The 17,470-nt window shown below is 41.7% G+C and overlaps 1 protein-coding gene and 2 long non-coding RNA genes across 10 annotated transcripts in view; 1 reads left to right on the forward strand and 2 right to left on the reverse strand.

Moving 5' to 3' along the window:
• Positions 1-10,655, reverse strand: part of LOC135276997 (uncharacterized) — a 397,212-nt gene extending 386,557 nt beyond the window's left edge. The window contains exons 1-2 of the long non-coding RNA XR_010344606.1: positions 10,394-10,655; positions 7,025-7,174 (exon numbers count right to left, since the gene is read on the reverse strand). This is a non-coding gene — a long non-coding RNA (uncharacterized LOC135276997). The remainder of the gene's footprint in view (positions 1-7,024; positions 7,175-10,393) is intronic.
• A 3,405-nt stretch (positions 10,656-14,060) lies between these two features.
• Positions 14,061-16,356, reverse strand: LOC135276998 (uncharacterized). The gene is made up of 3 exons (XR_010344607.1): positions 15,943-16,356; positions 14,404-14,555; positions 14,061-14,299 (listed from the first exon to the last, which is right to left on the reverse strand). It is a non-coding gene; the product is annotated as an uncharacterized LOC135276998 (long non-coding RNA).
• ZEB2 (zinc finger E-box binding homeobox 2) overlaps positions 14,110-17,470 on the forward strand; it is a 132,880-nt gene continuing 129,519 nt past the window's right edge. For 3 of the 8 annotated variants that reach the window (XM_012473440.3, XM_012473443.3, XM_012473442.3), the window contains exons 1-2: positions 16,841-16,861; positions 17,102-17,243. In XM_012473440.3, coding sequence (XP_012328863.2) covers positions 16,844-16,861; positions 17,102-17,243 — 160 coding nt within the window. In that variant the 5' untranslated portion in view covers positions 16,841-16,843. The other 5 variants (XM_012473444.3, XM_012473446.3, XM_012473447.3 and 2 more) reach the window with 5 other exon arrangements.

The following is a 17,470-nucleotide window of genomic DNA, read 5'->3' on the forward strand; positions in this document are numbered from 1 at the left end:
GCCTCATCCATTAACCTAAGTGAAATAACTCAGGAATGGAAAACCAAATTCTGTGTGTTCTCATTTATAAGTGGGAGCTAAGTTACAAGGGTGCAAAAACATACAGAGTGATATAATGGACTTTGGGGACTCAGGGTGGGAGGTTAGGAAGGGAGTGAGGGATAAAAGACTACATACTGGGTACTGTGTATACTGCTCGGGTGACAGGTGCACTTAAATCTCAGAATTCGCCACTAAATAACTCATCCATGTAACCAAAAACCACCTGTATTCCAAAAACGATTGAAATAAAAACAATTAAAAATAAATTTTATAAAAGCACTATTTCAAGGCTAAAAAAAAAGGTGTGGGGGGTGCTCACATGCTTTGCTAAAGAACCTATAGCTATTCTCCAGTTGGCTCTCTGCTTCTCACACTGTGCAAATCAAACCCTAGGGACAAGCAGGATTAACATGACCCAGCTTTTTGGATTCTTGATTTTGCCTAACAGTATGGGAGAGAAACAAAGTTGAAGTTAAAGTACTGTTGATTCAAAACAACCTTCGTAAATATTAAAATACCCATCCTTGGAATTACTTTGGGAAATATCTGAGAAACACAGCAGGTATGAAATAGAAAACCACTGATGGTTTTATTGTCAGCAGTGGCATGAGCAGATATCTGTTTCAGAGCAGTGGTCCCCAACCTTTTTGGCAGCATGGATCAGTTTCATGGAAGACAATGTTTCCACAGATGCTTGCAGTTGAGGGGATAGTTTTGGGATGATCCAAAAGCATTACATTTACTGTGCACTTCATTTCTCTTATTATTACATTGTAATATACAATGAAATAATTATACAACTCACCATAAGTAGAATCAGTGGGAGCCCTGAGCTGGTATTCCTGCAACTAGATGGTCCCATCTGGGGGTGATGGGAGACAAATGACAGATCATCAGGCATTAGATTATCATAAGGAGTTCACAACCTAGATCCTTCACATGTGCAGTTCACAATAGGGTTCACACTCCTATGAGAATCTAATGCCAAGGCTGATCTATCTGACAGGAGGTGGAGTTCAGGCAGTAATTCGAGCCTTGGGGAGCAGGTGTAAATAGATGAAGCTTTTTGCTTGCCAGCCTCCCACTCACCTCCTGCTGTATGGCCTGGTTCCTCGAGGTCCATGTCCTGGGGGTTGGGACCCTTGTTTTAGAACAATCACTCACTCTGGTGATGGTGTGGAAAACAGATGTGAGGGGAAAAGACTGAAAACAGGAAGGCCAGTTAGGTGGCAGGCACAGCCTTCCAGGAAAGAGATGATGAGTAGCTAAAGCAGGATAGGGATTACTGGAAGACAGCAACGCTTTAAGAAACAGGCAGAGGTATGCTCATTAGCCATATGGAGTGCTTGAATGTGGAGGTAAAGGAAAAGAGAGGAGTCACAGATAAACCCAGAGTTGGGGCTTGGAAGACTGGCTAGACTCTGGTGCCACTGAACAAGTTGGAGTATGTGGGAGGCAGTAAAAAGTTAGAACAAGATTATGACTTCAGCTTTGAAAATGTACATTTCTACATGCCGTGGAACTCCAGGTGAAGATGCTCAGAATGTATTCTGATTCTCTTCTCTGATTCTCCTAGTGAAAAATCACAAGCATTTGCAAAATGGTCAGAATTAGACAGGTACTTTGCTCTTTTTCTTTTCAACTTGCAGTGGCCATCTCCAGAATTCATACATGACCTAGACTCAGATCCTTCACTGTTTTCTCTGATGTCTGTCAAACCACGACAAGCAGTAACTACCTGGGTTTGGTTTTCTCAGAGAAGTCTTGACCCACTAGTTCTGTATTGTTCCCTGGATTTTAAGCTTTTCAATAGCAACACTATGTGTCACTGACAATATGGACTGCTCATAAATAAGTAACCCAGAAGAAAATTCATTATCATATCATATATCAATCCCTTAGCCTCCTGAGTCCCTGTTTTTGAACTTTATTTTTCCTCTAACAATATCTTTATTAATTCAAATCTAGCTCCTGGTCTCCCAATTGTAATAAAACAGATAAAGGATCTCAGGTGGAGAGTAAGCATCAGAAACAGATGAAGTCACAAGACAAAAATCTTATGTCCCTATTTTCCTGTTTTCATGCAAATGCCCCAGTAATTAAATCAGGAAAAAATGTAGCAAAAACATATCAGCCAAATGGTTTTAAAATTTCAAAAGAAGCTGTAAATATGGTCCTTTTTAGAAGATCAGGTTCTAACTAGAGTATGAGAAAGGGTAGCATTTGTTCTGATGAAGCAGTTTTTAAATTCTTGTCAGTGATTTGAAAAGAGATAACTGATGTATGTTGAAGAAGCCTGCAAGATTTTTAAATAGTTCGGACGCTATGGGGAGCATTTTTTTTTTCCTTAAAGCAATGTACTCAGAAGTGTTGGCAAGATTTTATTTGAACGTAGCAGTGCTTATGTGAGGAAGTTATTTTGAATTACCCTAGTATAAATATGTATGACTTTATTTGTATTGAAAATTTCCTTTGCAAGTGAGCGAATGAGGGACTGTTGCATGTCTCTATCGCTTTGTAAATGATTTAGGTATTTCATTTTGGAAATAAAATATCATACCCAGAATTCAAAAATAATATCAGAATTCTGTTTGTGCCCACAGGTGATTCTTGCACCTACATTCATACCTTTTAACTTTAATTTTCCATGTAGAACAAATGGTGTTTGTTATCTTAAGTCTGATTTTTTTATATAGCATTTATGCATACATACATTCATTCACTCATTCACCAGAGATTTACACAGCCCCTCTCAGAAACCAAGCACTATGCTAGGTACTGGGAGTGCAGCAATAGTATTGAACTGTCCTTTGTCATAACATATTTCAGGTAAACATTCCATTTCCTACAGGCAATATTCTGTAGCACAGTGAAATTTTCAAATCTTAGGGTCATATCTTATTATTTAAAGGCTAAGCATGTTGAAGGCTGTGAACAAGCCTAGCATTGTAAGCATTTTCCCTCTAAATACAGAATATCAAAAGAAAAGCAAGAAGAGGTGAAGGCCCCAAGAAACAAGGCCCAAAGCAGAGGGAGGCAAGAGGAGGGCAGGAAGCATATTGGAGAAAATATTAAAATCAGAGCTTAAACTTTCCCCTTAATACTTTTGGGCAACCAGTTGCTTTTCTACACGAAAATGAAGTTGCTAGCAAGAAAATCATCCAACCCATTAGCTGTGAAGCTGTCGACTTATAGAAGGAAAAACAAAACAAAATTCATATTCTGTTTTTCTTCTTCTTCTTTTTTTTTTCTTTTTGAGATGGAGTTCCACTCTGTCACCCAGGCTGGAATGCAGTAGCACAATCTCAACTCGTTGCAATATTTACCTCCCAGGTTCAAGCAATTCTTCTGCCTCAGCATCCCAAGTAGCTGGGACTACAGGTGCATGCCACCACACCTGGACAATTTTTGTATTTTTAGCAGAGATGGGGTTTCACCATATTGGCCAGGCTGGTCTCAAACTCCTGCCTGCCTCAGCCTCCCATATGTTTTCCTTCTTTAGCTATTTTGTAGGATTGGAGGGAAAAGGGATCATTTATCCTAAATTACTACTTCACCTTCCCTTCATAAGCAACACATCTCTTCTAGTTCATTCCAGTCTCTCCTTATGATTTCTTTCCTTGATCAGAGAAAACCTATTATATTTTAATGTGTTTGCTTAAAAGCAAACCACAAGAAGGCTTATCAGAGTCATTTATTTAAAGAATGAGACAGTCATATACGTGCAGTTCTGTGTTGGCTCCTTCATTTCTTTTTTAGGCTGTGTATAAAAGTGACACAAAAAAGAGGAGTAAAACACTTTGTGTTAAATAATGCAATCAAGTACATAACTTTGTAAAAAGGAGGCTATAGTGTCTTATGTACCCATGGCCCCGCCTGTTACCCTCATCTGTCCTCATTCTTATCTCACGTTATAAGTTTTAAGTAGGAAATCAGTTTATATGTCCCTAAACCTTCTAAATGAATGACAGATTCCACAAATAGCAACAAATATTACTATATAATAGGCATTGTTCCAGGGGGTTGCAAAAGAGACATCAGTGATAAATCACCTTCCTTTGTCAAATAAATTACTATTTGGAGATCATAAATGAAGCAACAGTTTAAATTTTTCCAAGTGACGGTGCTTTGCATTAATATCATAAAAGCATTACTGTCCCTCAAATTCAAAGTTCAAGGTGATTTCAAATGACATTCACATCATATTTCACCTAACCCTGAACGTTTTCTTCAACCATGCAAGAATCCTCCTTGGGAGCAGCAAAACTTCATTATAGATCATCTTTAGGCTGTAACAAATAATGTTTCAATATCCCATAGAGCTATGTGACAGTACGTAATAATATGACTAAGGACTATTCTGATTTCTCTAAACTGAAATTCCAAATTCTTAGCAGATAGATAAATTAAGCTTTTTAAAAAATGGAGCTTTAATTTTTCCTTCTTGTTTTAAAACACCAAATATTTTCTGTGAACTTTCAGCTTTGTTCTGTCCCTCTTGTCTAGAAGGGTGCTAGCTGGGTGCCAAGAACAACAGGTAAGCCAGCGTCCCTCAACCCAGAAAAATTATGCCTTTGCCACAGGAGCCATACTTATGCTTCCACAATGGCCAGGGAAAAACCTAATAGGAACAGATTTTTTTGCATGTGTAGCAAAGTTAGTTCCAGAGAGAAAGAAAGAAGCCTGGTTTGCACTGTAGCAGAACCACTGGAACAATATGCTCCCTGTGTCCACGGCCCAATCCTCCCTGGACACCCTCCTTTCTAGGGCATAGGGTAGAAAAGTCACATACACAGTAGATCATGCCAGGGCCTGCTGACACAACCCTACTCCCAAATTTGCAGGCAAGAGAGTGAAGCAATGTCTCTACTCTATACATAGCCTTTTTTCTTTTCTTTTTTAAAGTAGATGTTTCAGCATTCAATTGGGGGCAAGAGGGGTTGAGGAATGGAAGAAGACAGTGAAGGCAAACTTTCTCAGTGCTATTCCATCCCTCTACGCCTCCCCACTCCTTCAAGCCTCTGAAGTTATGGCAAAGCTAGGTAAAGAGTTCTGAACAATATTGAGACTCTCTTATGTTTACCTTGAACAAATAGGATCTTTGACACTACTTGACTACACTTAGCTGCCTGAAAGAGTGCTTCCTCCTACAGCAAGTCATATAGGGAGAATGCACTGAAACAAAGGGTTTTTCCTTACAATTGCAAATGAAAGAATAAAATATGTCATCAAATTTCAAAGTGTGCATATGTCCTCATCTCAGCTGTTGACATCATATTAATAATCATGAGCACCCCAGGTTTTCTACAACTTAAGAAATTCTATGAGCATATTACTTTTCCAACTTTATCAGTAAACATTGATTTCTGTATAATGCAGAAACCAGTTAAATAATTCCTGGCCCAGTGCGGTGGCTCCCGCCTGTAATCCCAGCGCTTTGGGACGCCAAGGTGGGAGGATCACCTGAGGACAGGAATTTGAGACCAGCCTGGCCAACATGGTGAAACCTCATCTCTACTAAAGATACAAAAAATTAGCCAGGCTTGGTGGCAGGTGCCTGTAATCCCAGCTACTTGGGAGGCTGAGGCAGAAGAATCGCTTGAACCTGGGCGGTGGAGGTTGCAGTAAGACAAGATCGCACCATTACACTCCAGCCTGGGCAACAAGAGCAGAACTCTGTCTCAATAATAATAATAATAGTAATTCCTAAAAACAAAATCATTAAAACAAATAAGTAGCAATAAAATCATTAAAAATAATAATATAAACTAAACAACATTTAAAAGACATGTTACATCCACTCTGGCTTTCCATAATTTAACTTCATGTATTTTTCAGGTAATTCATTGTAGTAGGAATTACTATTTATTGATACACCTGCCCTGTTCTATACATTTTGTATACAGTCATATTTTCTTCACCACAACAGGCTTGAATCTAAGTACTCTTTTGCCTATTTTAAAAATGAGGTTCATGTGGGTAAAGTAACTTATCCTCAATACACAGTATTTACCAAGCAGGGAGCCAACTCCAGTTTATCTAATTCCAAAACTTGTATCTTTACCAGTATAATATGCTAACACTGAGGATCCAGTGTCAAATATACTAATGTCTAGTTTCCAGTCAACAAGTGCTAAAAGAAGTTGTATAAGAAATAAAAACTACTCCATGACATGCCTGGACCATGATGTCTCCTTCATCACTAACTTGTCCTGTGCTTGGGCCCAGTGTTGGAGCCGGCTGAGCTAGCAAGAACCTCCCATGGGAGCTTCTCCTGAGGCGGGTGCCTGGGAGAAGAGACTGGACCAGAAAACATACTTTATCTGGGAAGCCAGAGGCACCAAAGCCAGAGAAACTTTGGCTCAAGGACTTGAGCCAATATTGTAACTGGAAAAATGAGCCTAAGTGTTAGGTCCAAAAGGCAAAATAAGCCATACGTGGAAAAACAAGGGCCAACCACAGCATCCAGGAGGCCTGGAAATGGGTCACAAAGCAGTGTGCAGAGCGGGTGGGCACAAGTGGGTCAGAAACACATCTGGGAAAGGTAAAAAGATGTTGGATGTCACATGAATATGGTGTTGGCCCTGGGGGTGGACCTGGCAGATTCAAAAGCCCACCAGGAACCAGATGCTTGAATTCTGGGGAAAGTCATTGACACTCCCTAGGCCACAATTTTCTCATCTAATAAAATGGACCCAGTTGTAACCCCTTCAGATCTGCTATCAGAATTAAATGATATGTGAAGGGATTTAGCACTGTGCCAAGCCTAGAAAAGCAGGTTCTTTTTTCTTAGCTATTATTATTTTATAGTTGTGATTGCCATGGAGATGATGATAATTTTTGAGAGTAAAGTTTTTATATTTAAGTACCTGAAAGAACCCTGAAAAAAAATCACCCTTAGAATGGTAAAAAATTAAAACTGAGTACAGAACAAAGTTTATAATTTGAGCCTTTTAACGGAATAAAGAATATTAAAGAAGACCTTGAAGCAAGCATGAAGTAATTTCCAGGTCACTAGACAATTTGCAGGTGCAAACCATTTCTGGTCCCATTGTCAGAGGGAGAAAAAAGGTACAGGTCACACCCAGTCTCCTATGCTGATGTCCAAATGTCTGGTTTGGTTAGTCTTGACCTAAAAAGAGCAAGGAATGAATGCTTTGAGAAAAGAAACAATTAATAGACCCTTTAAGAACTACAGATATAAGTATTTTGAGAAGTCTTAAAGAAAACAAGAACAACAAAAAAAATCAGTGTTACGAATACATCATAATTTTTCTCCCTAGCATTTGTAATGATTTTTCAGTTTTACATCAAAAAGAAAATCTGGCCTTGTGGACATTTAAGAGACTAGGGAATTTCATTTTCCACTTAATAAACTGATTTTCTCCACCACTCTAGGTACTTGAAATTAGCGCAAACCCCAGGCTAGCTCCAATTCCAAAAGGGAATGCTCAGTTCATTATGAATGGTCTTAAAGCAAATAGTACTCTGACAGTCAAATTCCTGGTCTTCAAATTTGTAAGTTTGCCCTTTTTTTCACAAGTCTTACTCAAGACTACTTCTGAGCTTCTGCACATTTAACTCTTACACTCAAAGACATGTTACTAAAGAACATAGGAAACTTCAACTTTATACATTTGGACTAAATTCCTTTTCAAAAGAAGTCTAATATTTATAACCAAATTATGACCATATTGAATACACTAAATTAACTGCTGAACTAAGAGAAAGGAAATACTGTATTTATTTTCACTTCCGTGGCTACGCATCCTTTGAACAGTCGAAAGAATCATAAACCAGCCATAAATCCTACGATGCTTTTCATTTTCTTTCTTCACTTAATAACACAGCACTGATTTTTCAATTAAAAAATAATACTGAAAAGTAAATAGTTGTTTTTAATAATCAAAATTAATTTGTACTATCTTTAGTTGATCTGTATGTTATTCGTTAAACCTTTCATTATAATAATAAAGCTACAATATAGTGAAGCTTTATGCATTACTTCATTTAATTCTCAATAAAATCCCAAGGAATAGGCATTATTATTGTACTCACATTGGAGATTAAAAATAAAACAAGCTTATAGGAGATTTCCTATAATCACACAGGTAGTCATCTGCAGGGCTAGTATTTAAAATAGATATTAACACTTTGGACTTTAACTGGCACAGGAGGATAAAAATATCAGAGATATGCTTACTTAATCATGTTTAATAATTTAAATCAGTCCTTTTATTGGTAAGTAAAAGATAAAAAATGATCTTAAATACAAGGCCTGAGTTATTTATAAATTGCCACAATTTTCCACTTTTAGACTTGAATTAATAAACATAACTAAAAATTTAAGTGACAAAATTCCAATAAGAAAACATAGTGCATAATTAGTGCACATCTCTGGATTTGGGGCAGAGAGTGACTTCATTTTATATAGGGTATTGTTTTTCCTAATTAATTGTAGTCTGTCACATATTTGTATGTGATTGCCTCATAAATGGTTTACAAATTGTTAAGAAGTTTATGGATATCTAGAAAGAATATTACCGCTCAATAAATAAACTTTTACAAGTGTAGAAGAGAAATTTTACATTAAAATGTGACTTTGTTTCTTCATCCTGAGAGAATGAATTTTTAAAAAAACACATTTAAAATCAAGCATTAGATATGCAAATATGTGTTCAGATCAGATACCAAAATTATTCAAATGATTAATTATTCATCGTAAAATGTCAATTAATAATTATGAAGCAGAAAAGGCATCTTTCTAATGCATCTTTATTTTTCTTGGCCTAAAAAAGGCTAAATATACATGTTCAATTGACTTCTAACAAGTTTTTAAAATTCAACAAAGTAAACAAATTGTAAACAAGTGCAAACTCTGAATTTTAATGAGAACAACAAATATGCCCAAAGTGAAGGGGAGAGCAAAAAATAATAATAAAGCAAAACCAAACAAAAACAGTTACATTTATGACATATGCGGCCTCATGCTCACTCACCTGCTAGGTAATGGACAGCAGCCCAGCCTAGCCAAGAAAACAACCCAACAACCCAAGTTGTGAATTTGCTTAGCAATACGCAAAGTACGTGACATGATGATGTTTCTCTCTGAATTGATCAGTCTTTGTTGGGGTTCAGGGGGAGTGCTTTGGGAATTTCTTTACCCTTTCCAAATAGTCATTAGAAGAAAAGCACAGTTTAAGTTTCTTAAAATTACCTATTGTAATATCTGAAGTCTGTTAACAAACTAAGCATTACTAAAATATGGCTGTAAACAAAATTTTTCACATTGCCTTAATTCTAAAGAATGCCCCTATGCCAAGTATTATTTTTTTTTCCAGGAAGATTATATCTTGTCTTTTAAAATTATCAGTCTGAGCTGATGTGCTAATATAGAAGAATAAACCATTATGGTCACTGCAATATGATTTATTTTATTTTTGTTATTATTATTTTACTCTTCACTGACACCTGGTGAACTTGTCGTCTCTGAGACCCGGGGAGTTATTTTAGTCAGGGTGTCCCTGCCCTCCTGCTGGTAGATTAATTACACATTAAACGTTGTGTTTTCAAAACGAAATGATAAATCTGGACACGTAAAAGAGGCACAAAAAGAATCACAGCGAGGGAGAAGAGGGGATGTTAAGAAAGAAAACAAGAAATTGCAAAAGGGAGGTATCACATAGAAAGGAGAACGTAGGAAATGCAACTAGGAAAGAATTTCAAGATAATAAGGATAAAGGGCAGGGAGGGCTGAAAGGAGGGCCAGAGGGAGGAAAAGCAGGAGGGAGATTTTTGGTTTTCAATTCCCTGGTGAGGCTGCTGGCGTCCGCGCCCTCAACGCCCCAGCCTTCCAAGTTGAGGCGAAAGCCACCTCCTCCGGCCTGCGTCGCATCCAACTTACTCGAAGTTTTCTGGTGACTCCTACAGGGCCCCTTTCCGTCCCCCCCTTAGTGAGATTGACAGTCGCGTGGAGGAGGCTTTTCCAGGCACAGCCTTTCTCATGGTAATCAGCCCCCAGCATCACCTCCCGGCCGCGGCTGCTCCCGCTCGGAGCGCGGCTAGCGGACCCCGGGGACCGGAAACAGGGCGGCGGGCGGGGAGCAGGCGAGCGAGCCAGGTCAGCTGACCGGGCGGCGGGCGGGGGTCGCGGGCTCCCGGGCGGGGACAGGTCTGGGGGAGGGCGGTTGGGTGGGAGGGGGCCGACTCCCCCCCACCCCGAGCTCCTCCGCCAGTGTAGCGGGGCCTTTCCTGGAGATCAAATGCAGGGACCGAAGCTGGCGGCGGGGGTTGGGGCGGGGTGGGGGGGGTGGGGGCAGAGCGCGCGGAAAATTGGGGACAACAAGCAGACCTGTTTAGCATCAATAAATTAAGATGCTCATTTGGGTCCTGAAGTTTGCTGGTTCCTGTCAGTGGAGACGTTGGCAAAAGCCCTGAAGCCGAGATTCAGCCTTTACTTCAAAAAAATAAAATAAAATCACCCCCTCAGCTGGCCGCCCTGCTGGGGCCAGGTGACGTGCGAGATTCCACAGCCTGCGGGTCTCGCAGCAGGGATGTTAGGGACGGTCTGAGCTTCTCTGGTCCTGTTTTGGTTTTGTTTGAAAGGGCTTCTCAGAGAGATGCTCCTGATTTTTTTTTTTTTTTTTTAATAGACTTTCCCCTCCTATCCTAGGCTCAACTCCGAATGGATTGGATTGCGAGTCTGCACGTGAGAAAACCGTTTGGCTTGGCTTGGACCCCTGCCGCCCCCCACTCCCTCCATACACACCCAACCCAGGATCCCCTTTATCACCCTTTGCTTGGAACTCCAAAAGAAGTTGCCCACCTCCTGAGTCACAACACAAGGTCGAATAATTCCTCCAGATGAAAGATCAGTTCCATTTCAAAACGAGAATAGGTTCCTTTTTTTATTTTCTCCACATGGTACAAAATAAACAGAATTTGCTTAAAAAAAATCATTAACTATGGTCAAATCCGAATTCCTTCTACAGCCTGTGTGTTCAAGGGCAGAAACATTGTATCTCTTCGGGCATCTGGGCCGCCAAGCTGAGCTGGGGGAGGGGGGAGCGGCAGTGAAAGTTGAGGAAATTGACAGACTGAGAGGTGAATGGGGGGACAGGCATCAGGTCTTGGCTGGAGGGAATTAGAAAACAAAAGTGCATCCTTTTCACCCTGCCTGGGTGGAGGGAATCCTGAGGGAGGCAGTTTGTTTTGCCCATGGAAACCCTAAAGAATTATTTTTCCCCCTTCAATGTTGATTGCAATATTATTTCACATTTCCGTGTGTCTGTTGTTTTAATCTCTTTCGTCTGCGCTAATCTCGAAGTGGATTATTAATGGGGAAGACAGAGAGAAGGAGCGATTCATTTGCAGGACTTATTTTGCTGTGTGAGGAGCCGAAAGCCAGCAGCCCCCAGTCCTCTCTCGACTTTTCTCTGCGTCCTGCGCTCCTGCATCCCCCTGATCCCACGATCCCCATTGTCCCCGGACCTGGCCCTCGGACTGAGAGAATGTTCGGAACAAATTTATATTCCGGCTTCCTCCCGACCCCATCACCTCTGCCACGTTGGGAACTCTCTCGGCCAAATGCCTGGGGAGGGGCGTGCCAGTCAGGAACTAGGGGCAACCTAGCCGCGCGCTCACCCCTCTGAGAGACCCTTCCCGTGCCAACATCCACCTTTATGGGAACTTGGAAGGTTGCTTTTTTATCCCAAACCAAATACTGGCCAATCGGAACTCCCAGTGCTAAATGTTGAGGACTGTCTCCTGCCACTTGAACGATTACTGAGTCCAGGGTAATCAGATGATTAGGTGTTTTTAGTGGAAATACTTAAGGGTCTTTTTTTTTTTAAAGCCAGATCCTAAGTAACCTGACATTTAATATACATAATAAAGACAAGTGTTTTGTTAGCTATTCGATTAGATCCTTTGACCTGAGGTTATGTTTGTGTGTGTCTGGGCTGTAAGCCTCCAATGGCTACCTGGATGCGTGAAGAGTATTGCCTGGAATCACTCTATGCAACGGGCTCCTTCTTCCTTAGGAGTGGAAGAGGAGTGGCTGCAAAGCAAACTTCTAGAGAAAGCTGGACTCCAATTTTTTTAATTAAAAAAGAGGAAAAAAAGGAGAAGAAAAATGGACATGAACAGTGGTGCTAAATCTTAGAAGAGGAACTTGATAAGTCACACAGATATTTAGTATAGCTATATAATAGTGAAAGAAATGTAAAATATAAAATTCAGACTGTATCTGACCCATGTTGAAAATATTTGATTTTATTTATCAATAATTTTAAGCTGAAGATCCTGAATGCCTTTCTTCTATAGACACTTTATCTGTGATGGGGTGGGGGGAGAGAGTTAATATATCCAGCAGCTATGTTCATTATAATAAATATTTAAATTAGGAAAGAGGTGAGTCTGTAACCAACTGTGAAAATCTTTCTTGCATCCTAGAACAAGATCTAGCTGTGGTCATGCTAGGTAGCTATTAACCACCCCCTCCCCACCCCCCCCCCACAAAAAAAACATACAAAATACAAAGATGTGTACCTCTGGGAGTGTGGATGTGGCAACCCATGTGGTGGTTTGTCCCTCCTTTGAGTGCAATTGCCAGTGACTCTTGCATTCAAAGTCTTGCTTTAGGCACACATTCAAAGCATAGTTCAAAGCAGTTTATCTTAATATAGTGTTGGATCAGGGTATTATTTGTTTCAGATTTCATCAGACTGGAAACAGGAGTGTGTAACATATTTAACAATATTAAAGCTTAAAAATTGGTGCGAGGCAGCTCTCTGGTCTTCACACCTCCTCCACCTTTACCTTTCCAAAGGATCCTAAATGCTGTGAGACTAGAAGTTTATTTGTGCTCTGAGGTTCTCAAGCACTTTCACTCTTTGGGGAAAAAAAAAAAAAAAGTCTTACAGTTCTTTAAGAAATTGAGCCTGAACCATCCGAGGATAGGAGATTTATTCCTTTTCCGATAAATGTCTGTGCTCAGCATCCTCAAATTTGGCTGTCTTTATTTACTTCTATATTAGTTCCAATTATGTGCAGTGTAAACCAGCTTTTTGATTAACAAAACAGCAGAGCATTGGTTAAGAACACTTAAACTTCAAAAAAATTCCCCTGGGAAGTGGGCTCTGAATTGGTTAATAATGTGCAGTACTTGCTAAATTGCTGACTTCCAGATGTGGAAAATATCTTTCTTGTTTAGGACCTATGTAACCTGATTGGATTACGACAGAAGCGTCACGTTGGAAGCTTTTGAGTGATTATTTAATTAACCATACAGTAGAAAGCTGTATTCTCCAGGAAATCCCTTCCATATTTGCATAACCAATCCCTTCAGAGCAAAGGTGGAGTCTTTTCTTTTTAATTTTATTTTAATTGTAATATCAAAAAATATATACTCCAAAACTTAGACCCCATGCCGTTTAATATCATGCTCTTCCTTCCCTGCTAAGTTTCTCTGTGGCCTTTCTCTTTTCTCCTCCTGCCTCCTTACACTCTCTCCCTCACTTTATAGTGAGGTCTCCCTGAGATGTAGAGAGATTCAGAGATCGGGAGTGTTCTATGTTAATTTACTTAGAGACCCTTTATTAAAATGCCAAACTACTTTTTAATATTAGGATCCAATCCAGAAATTCATCGCACACACACCCTAACACACATGCCCTAAGATGCAGCTCTCATGCATTTTTTTTTCTGGCTCTGGTACCTAAAAAGAAAAAAATAATAATAATAAGAGAAAGGGCAGATAATTTTGTTCCAGAAGCTGTGCTGAGATATCCACACAATTTGATGTGCACCTCAAATCTGATCATTAGAGATATCTGTACAAGAAGAGACGATCTGGATTTGAGATTTGAGGATCCGGGATCTTTCCCTTTAACTTTCGCCCCTTAGAGTTCTCCAGTTCTGTGAATGGTGTGCACGGTTTTCCGCCCTGTACTCTGTAGGATTTAGTGATGAGGATAATGATGCCAAAGGCTTGACGGGCGGTTGGGGGGGGGGGGGGAGAAAGGAGGGAGGGAGGGAGGCGAAGCCGAAAGGGAGGGAGAGAGGAAGGGAGGGAGGTGGAATTTCATTTCTTCCACTAAAGCGTTTGCGGAGACTTCAAGGTATAATCTATCCCAGATCCTTTCCCAGAGAGAAACTTGGCGATCACGTTTTCACATGATGCTCACGCTCAGGGCGCTTCAATTATCCCTCCCCACAAAGATAGGTGGCGCGTGTTTCAGGGTCTCTCGTCTCTCTCCTACAGAAAAGAAAAAGAAAAAAATGTCATTAGAAGAGGCGTAACACGTCAGTCCGTCCCCAGGTTTGTGTTTCCTGGAGTGGCCGAAAGAGATCAGTTCTAACCTGCTCCGCAGGAATAACGGTCCTGCCTCCCGACACTCTTGGCGAGGTTTTTGTACAGTTTGCTCCGGGAGCTGTTTCTTCGCTTCCACCTTTTTCTCCCCCACACTTCGCGGCTTCTTCATGCTTTTTCTTCTCACCATTTCTGGCCAAAACTACAAACAAGACTTCGCAGGTAGGTTTTTTTTCCTCCCCTTTTCTCTCATTTTATCCCTTTTTGGTGTGCTTGTCCTCCATCCTCCTTTTCTAATTTTCTCATTTTGAGTGGGGATGTGAGTCTGAAGTGAGAAGGGGTGTCCGTGGGTAGGAATTTCAGGTGGGTTTAGCTCCTTTATGGAAAGCTTTTCCCAAGAGTGGCTTGTATGCTTTCTCTTACACACTCTCTCTCTCTCCTTGCTTTTCTCTCCTTTTTCCCTCCCCCAAATAATTTCCCCTGTACCTGTCCATTCAGGTAACCAAAGGTGCCCTTTGCTACCCAGCCTAGGAAAAGTTTTATTGAGAATTATATGTCTGAAATAAAAACTCATCAAGGGGAGAGGTCCTGCTCTGTTTTCGCATCTAGTTCCAATTCATTATTATATTCAGCAATTAGGACTTGGCAAATACCTGTTAATAATTACAAAACTTGGTCAGTTACAGACCTACAAATTCGGGGGCAATTCTTTCTCTTAGACATGGCAGTTCATCCTCTCCCACCGAGAAGGCTGTTTTCTAAGCAGAAAGTTGTCTGTTTTTGTCTGCTTAGCGAGTTTCATTTCTTTATTTCATTCTTTGTGTGTGTATGTGTGAAGTAACACCTCACTTCTGTGATTATAAATAAAGAAGTGAAAGTCCTCATGGAACTTGAGTCGTTTACCAAAGTGGAGAGGGGGGGGCACTACAGCTGGGAAAAAAACTGCTGTCAGGATATCAGAGTTTTAAATTAGGATAACTTTTAAAATTGTATTTTAAATGGCAAAGTAATATAAACCTGGATTTAATAGAAGACACATACACACATATATCCCATTCCATACTTTGGCACTGAAAAGTCGAGAGAGAGATAGCAGGAGTTCCCAGGAACAGTGATGAGCACGGCTAACATGAATGTGTTTATCTCCCACCTACTGATATATTTTACACGCTCCCCCTGTAATGATGAAGGTAAGATTACTAACTCCAGACTTAGGAGTAACAGGCAAAGATAAAGTTTACAGCACAAATGTCCTGTCTCTCTCTCACACACACATGCTCATAAAACTAGCAACTTACTTTATTAAACATGTATTTATATGCAATCGTGTGTCTCAGGGTGAATACAGACAGGCCAGCTGTTTCATCCCAGACACTTGTGTGACCATTTCTTTATTTCAGGATTTCCCCTAACAATTTCAAATCAATAGGACAAGGAAAGAAATGATAAAATGTGTCAAACTTAAATTAAAAGTCTCCTACTATGTATGCCTAGGTAAATTTAAGGTGCTTTCTAAAATATCCACTTCCCTTTCTCTCTGCCCCCCTCCCTTCTCCCCTCTCAGCAAACGTGTGGAAACTGATACTCACTTTCCAGGTTTTCTGCAAAGCTTCGAGCACAGGAGACAATAGGTGCGGGGCGTGGGGACTGAGTATGCCCGGCAGAGAAAGGGTTAATGGCCCTTGTGTTACAGTTTGCATCTGTTACATCTTTTATAGCCCCCTGTTTAAACTAATCCTCGAGGCACAGCATCTTCCCTACCTCCACCGAGTTTTCAGGATTCTCCTCCTCTCCTGCCTGCCTCCGAGTTTCCCCTTCTCCAAGTTTTGACAGTTTCAGCTGAAAAAATGCAGCGCCTCTCTCGATTTTTAGGTACAAAAGTTTCGAAGCCAGAAAGGATACGATCATTTAGTAGAGCTTAAAAGTATTGCCGTAGCGGTTGGACTTTCTCTTTCCTTTCTTGAGGGAAAAAAATTTTTTTCTACTGGAACTATTTAAGGGAACCAGTGTGGGGGGGAGCATGTGTGTGAGTGAGGTGGGGTAAAATACTTAAGTAAACATTGTCAAAGTGGCGGGGGTGGGGGGGTAAGGGACAGTGTCCAAAGAGGCTTATAATTATATTTCTTATTGCGGCGTAAAACGGGAAATCTTAATTTGGGGGCGGGGGTGGGGGAAGAGACAGTGCCTCGATAAACTCCGAAAGGGGAGGGGAGGGGGCGCTGGGCGAGTGGGCTTCCTATAATTACTATTATCAATTTGCCCGAGTGTGCTTCATCCAGGGGCTGTTTCGCCTTGTTTGTTTGTTTGTTTCCTCTGGGAAATGGGGGGTGGGGGGGGGATGAGAAAAGATGAGAGCGAAAAGAAAACCTCGCCTCACCCCAAGTTCCCGAGCCGGAGGCTGAGGACTTTTCGGAGGAAAGGGTCCGCCTAGCCCTGAGTCAAGCGGTCTTACTGTACCGCCGTGTGCATTCCCTCATACGGTCAGGAGTTATGACTCATTTTGAAGATGTAATTCTTGTCTCTCTGATCCCCTCGCGGGTGCTACACACCAAACAGTAACAAACACAAAGCGCCTCGGGGCCAAGGCTGGGGGTGGGGGGGCGGGGAGGGGGCCGCCGAAGTTTCGCTTTGGCGTTGGGGGGCGCGGATGGGTGCTCGCCGGGGCCCTGGCCCGGCTCCCCTGGGCGGCCCGCGCGCGTTTCAATGGGCGCGGGCGATGCCCACATTGTCGCTGTGTTTGGTTGCTAGATCGAGCCTGCGTGCTGCCGAAGCAGGGCGCCGAGTCCATGCGAACTGCCATCTGATCCGCTCTTATCAATGAAGCAGCCGATCATGGCGGATGGCCCCCGGTGCAAGAGGCGCAAACAAGCCAATCCCAGGAGGAAAAACGGTAAGAAGCGGCCCGAACCAAACTTTTCCGGGCCACTCCGCGGCTCGAGACCCAGGGAGAAGGAGGGGGAAAGGGAAAAGGAACCGAGGCGGCGGCGGCGACGGCGCCCAGGGCTCCAGGGCGAGCCTCCCTCCGCGGCCGGCGCCGGAGCCCGGCGCGCGCGGCGGCTGGACCGGGGGGGAGTTGGGGAAGTGCCGGGCAAAGTGAGCGTCAGGCGCCCGGGGGCT

Source organism: Aotus nancymaae, unplaced genomic scaffold (assembly GCF_030222135.1).
Source record: "Aotus nancymaae isolate 86718 unplaced genomic scaffold, 86718_ANA_hifiasm-v0.15.2.pri h1tg000029l, whole genome shotgun sequence".
NCBI lineage: Eukaryota > Metazoa > Chordata > Mammalia > Primates > Aotidae > Aotus > Aotus nancymaae.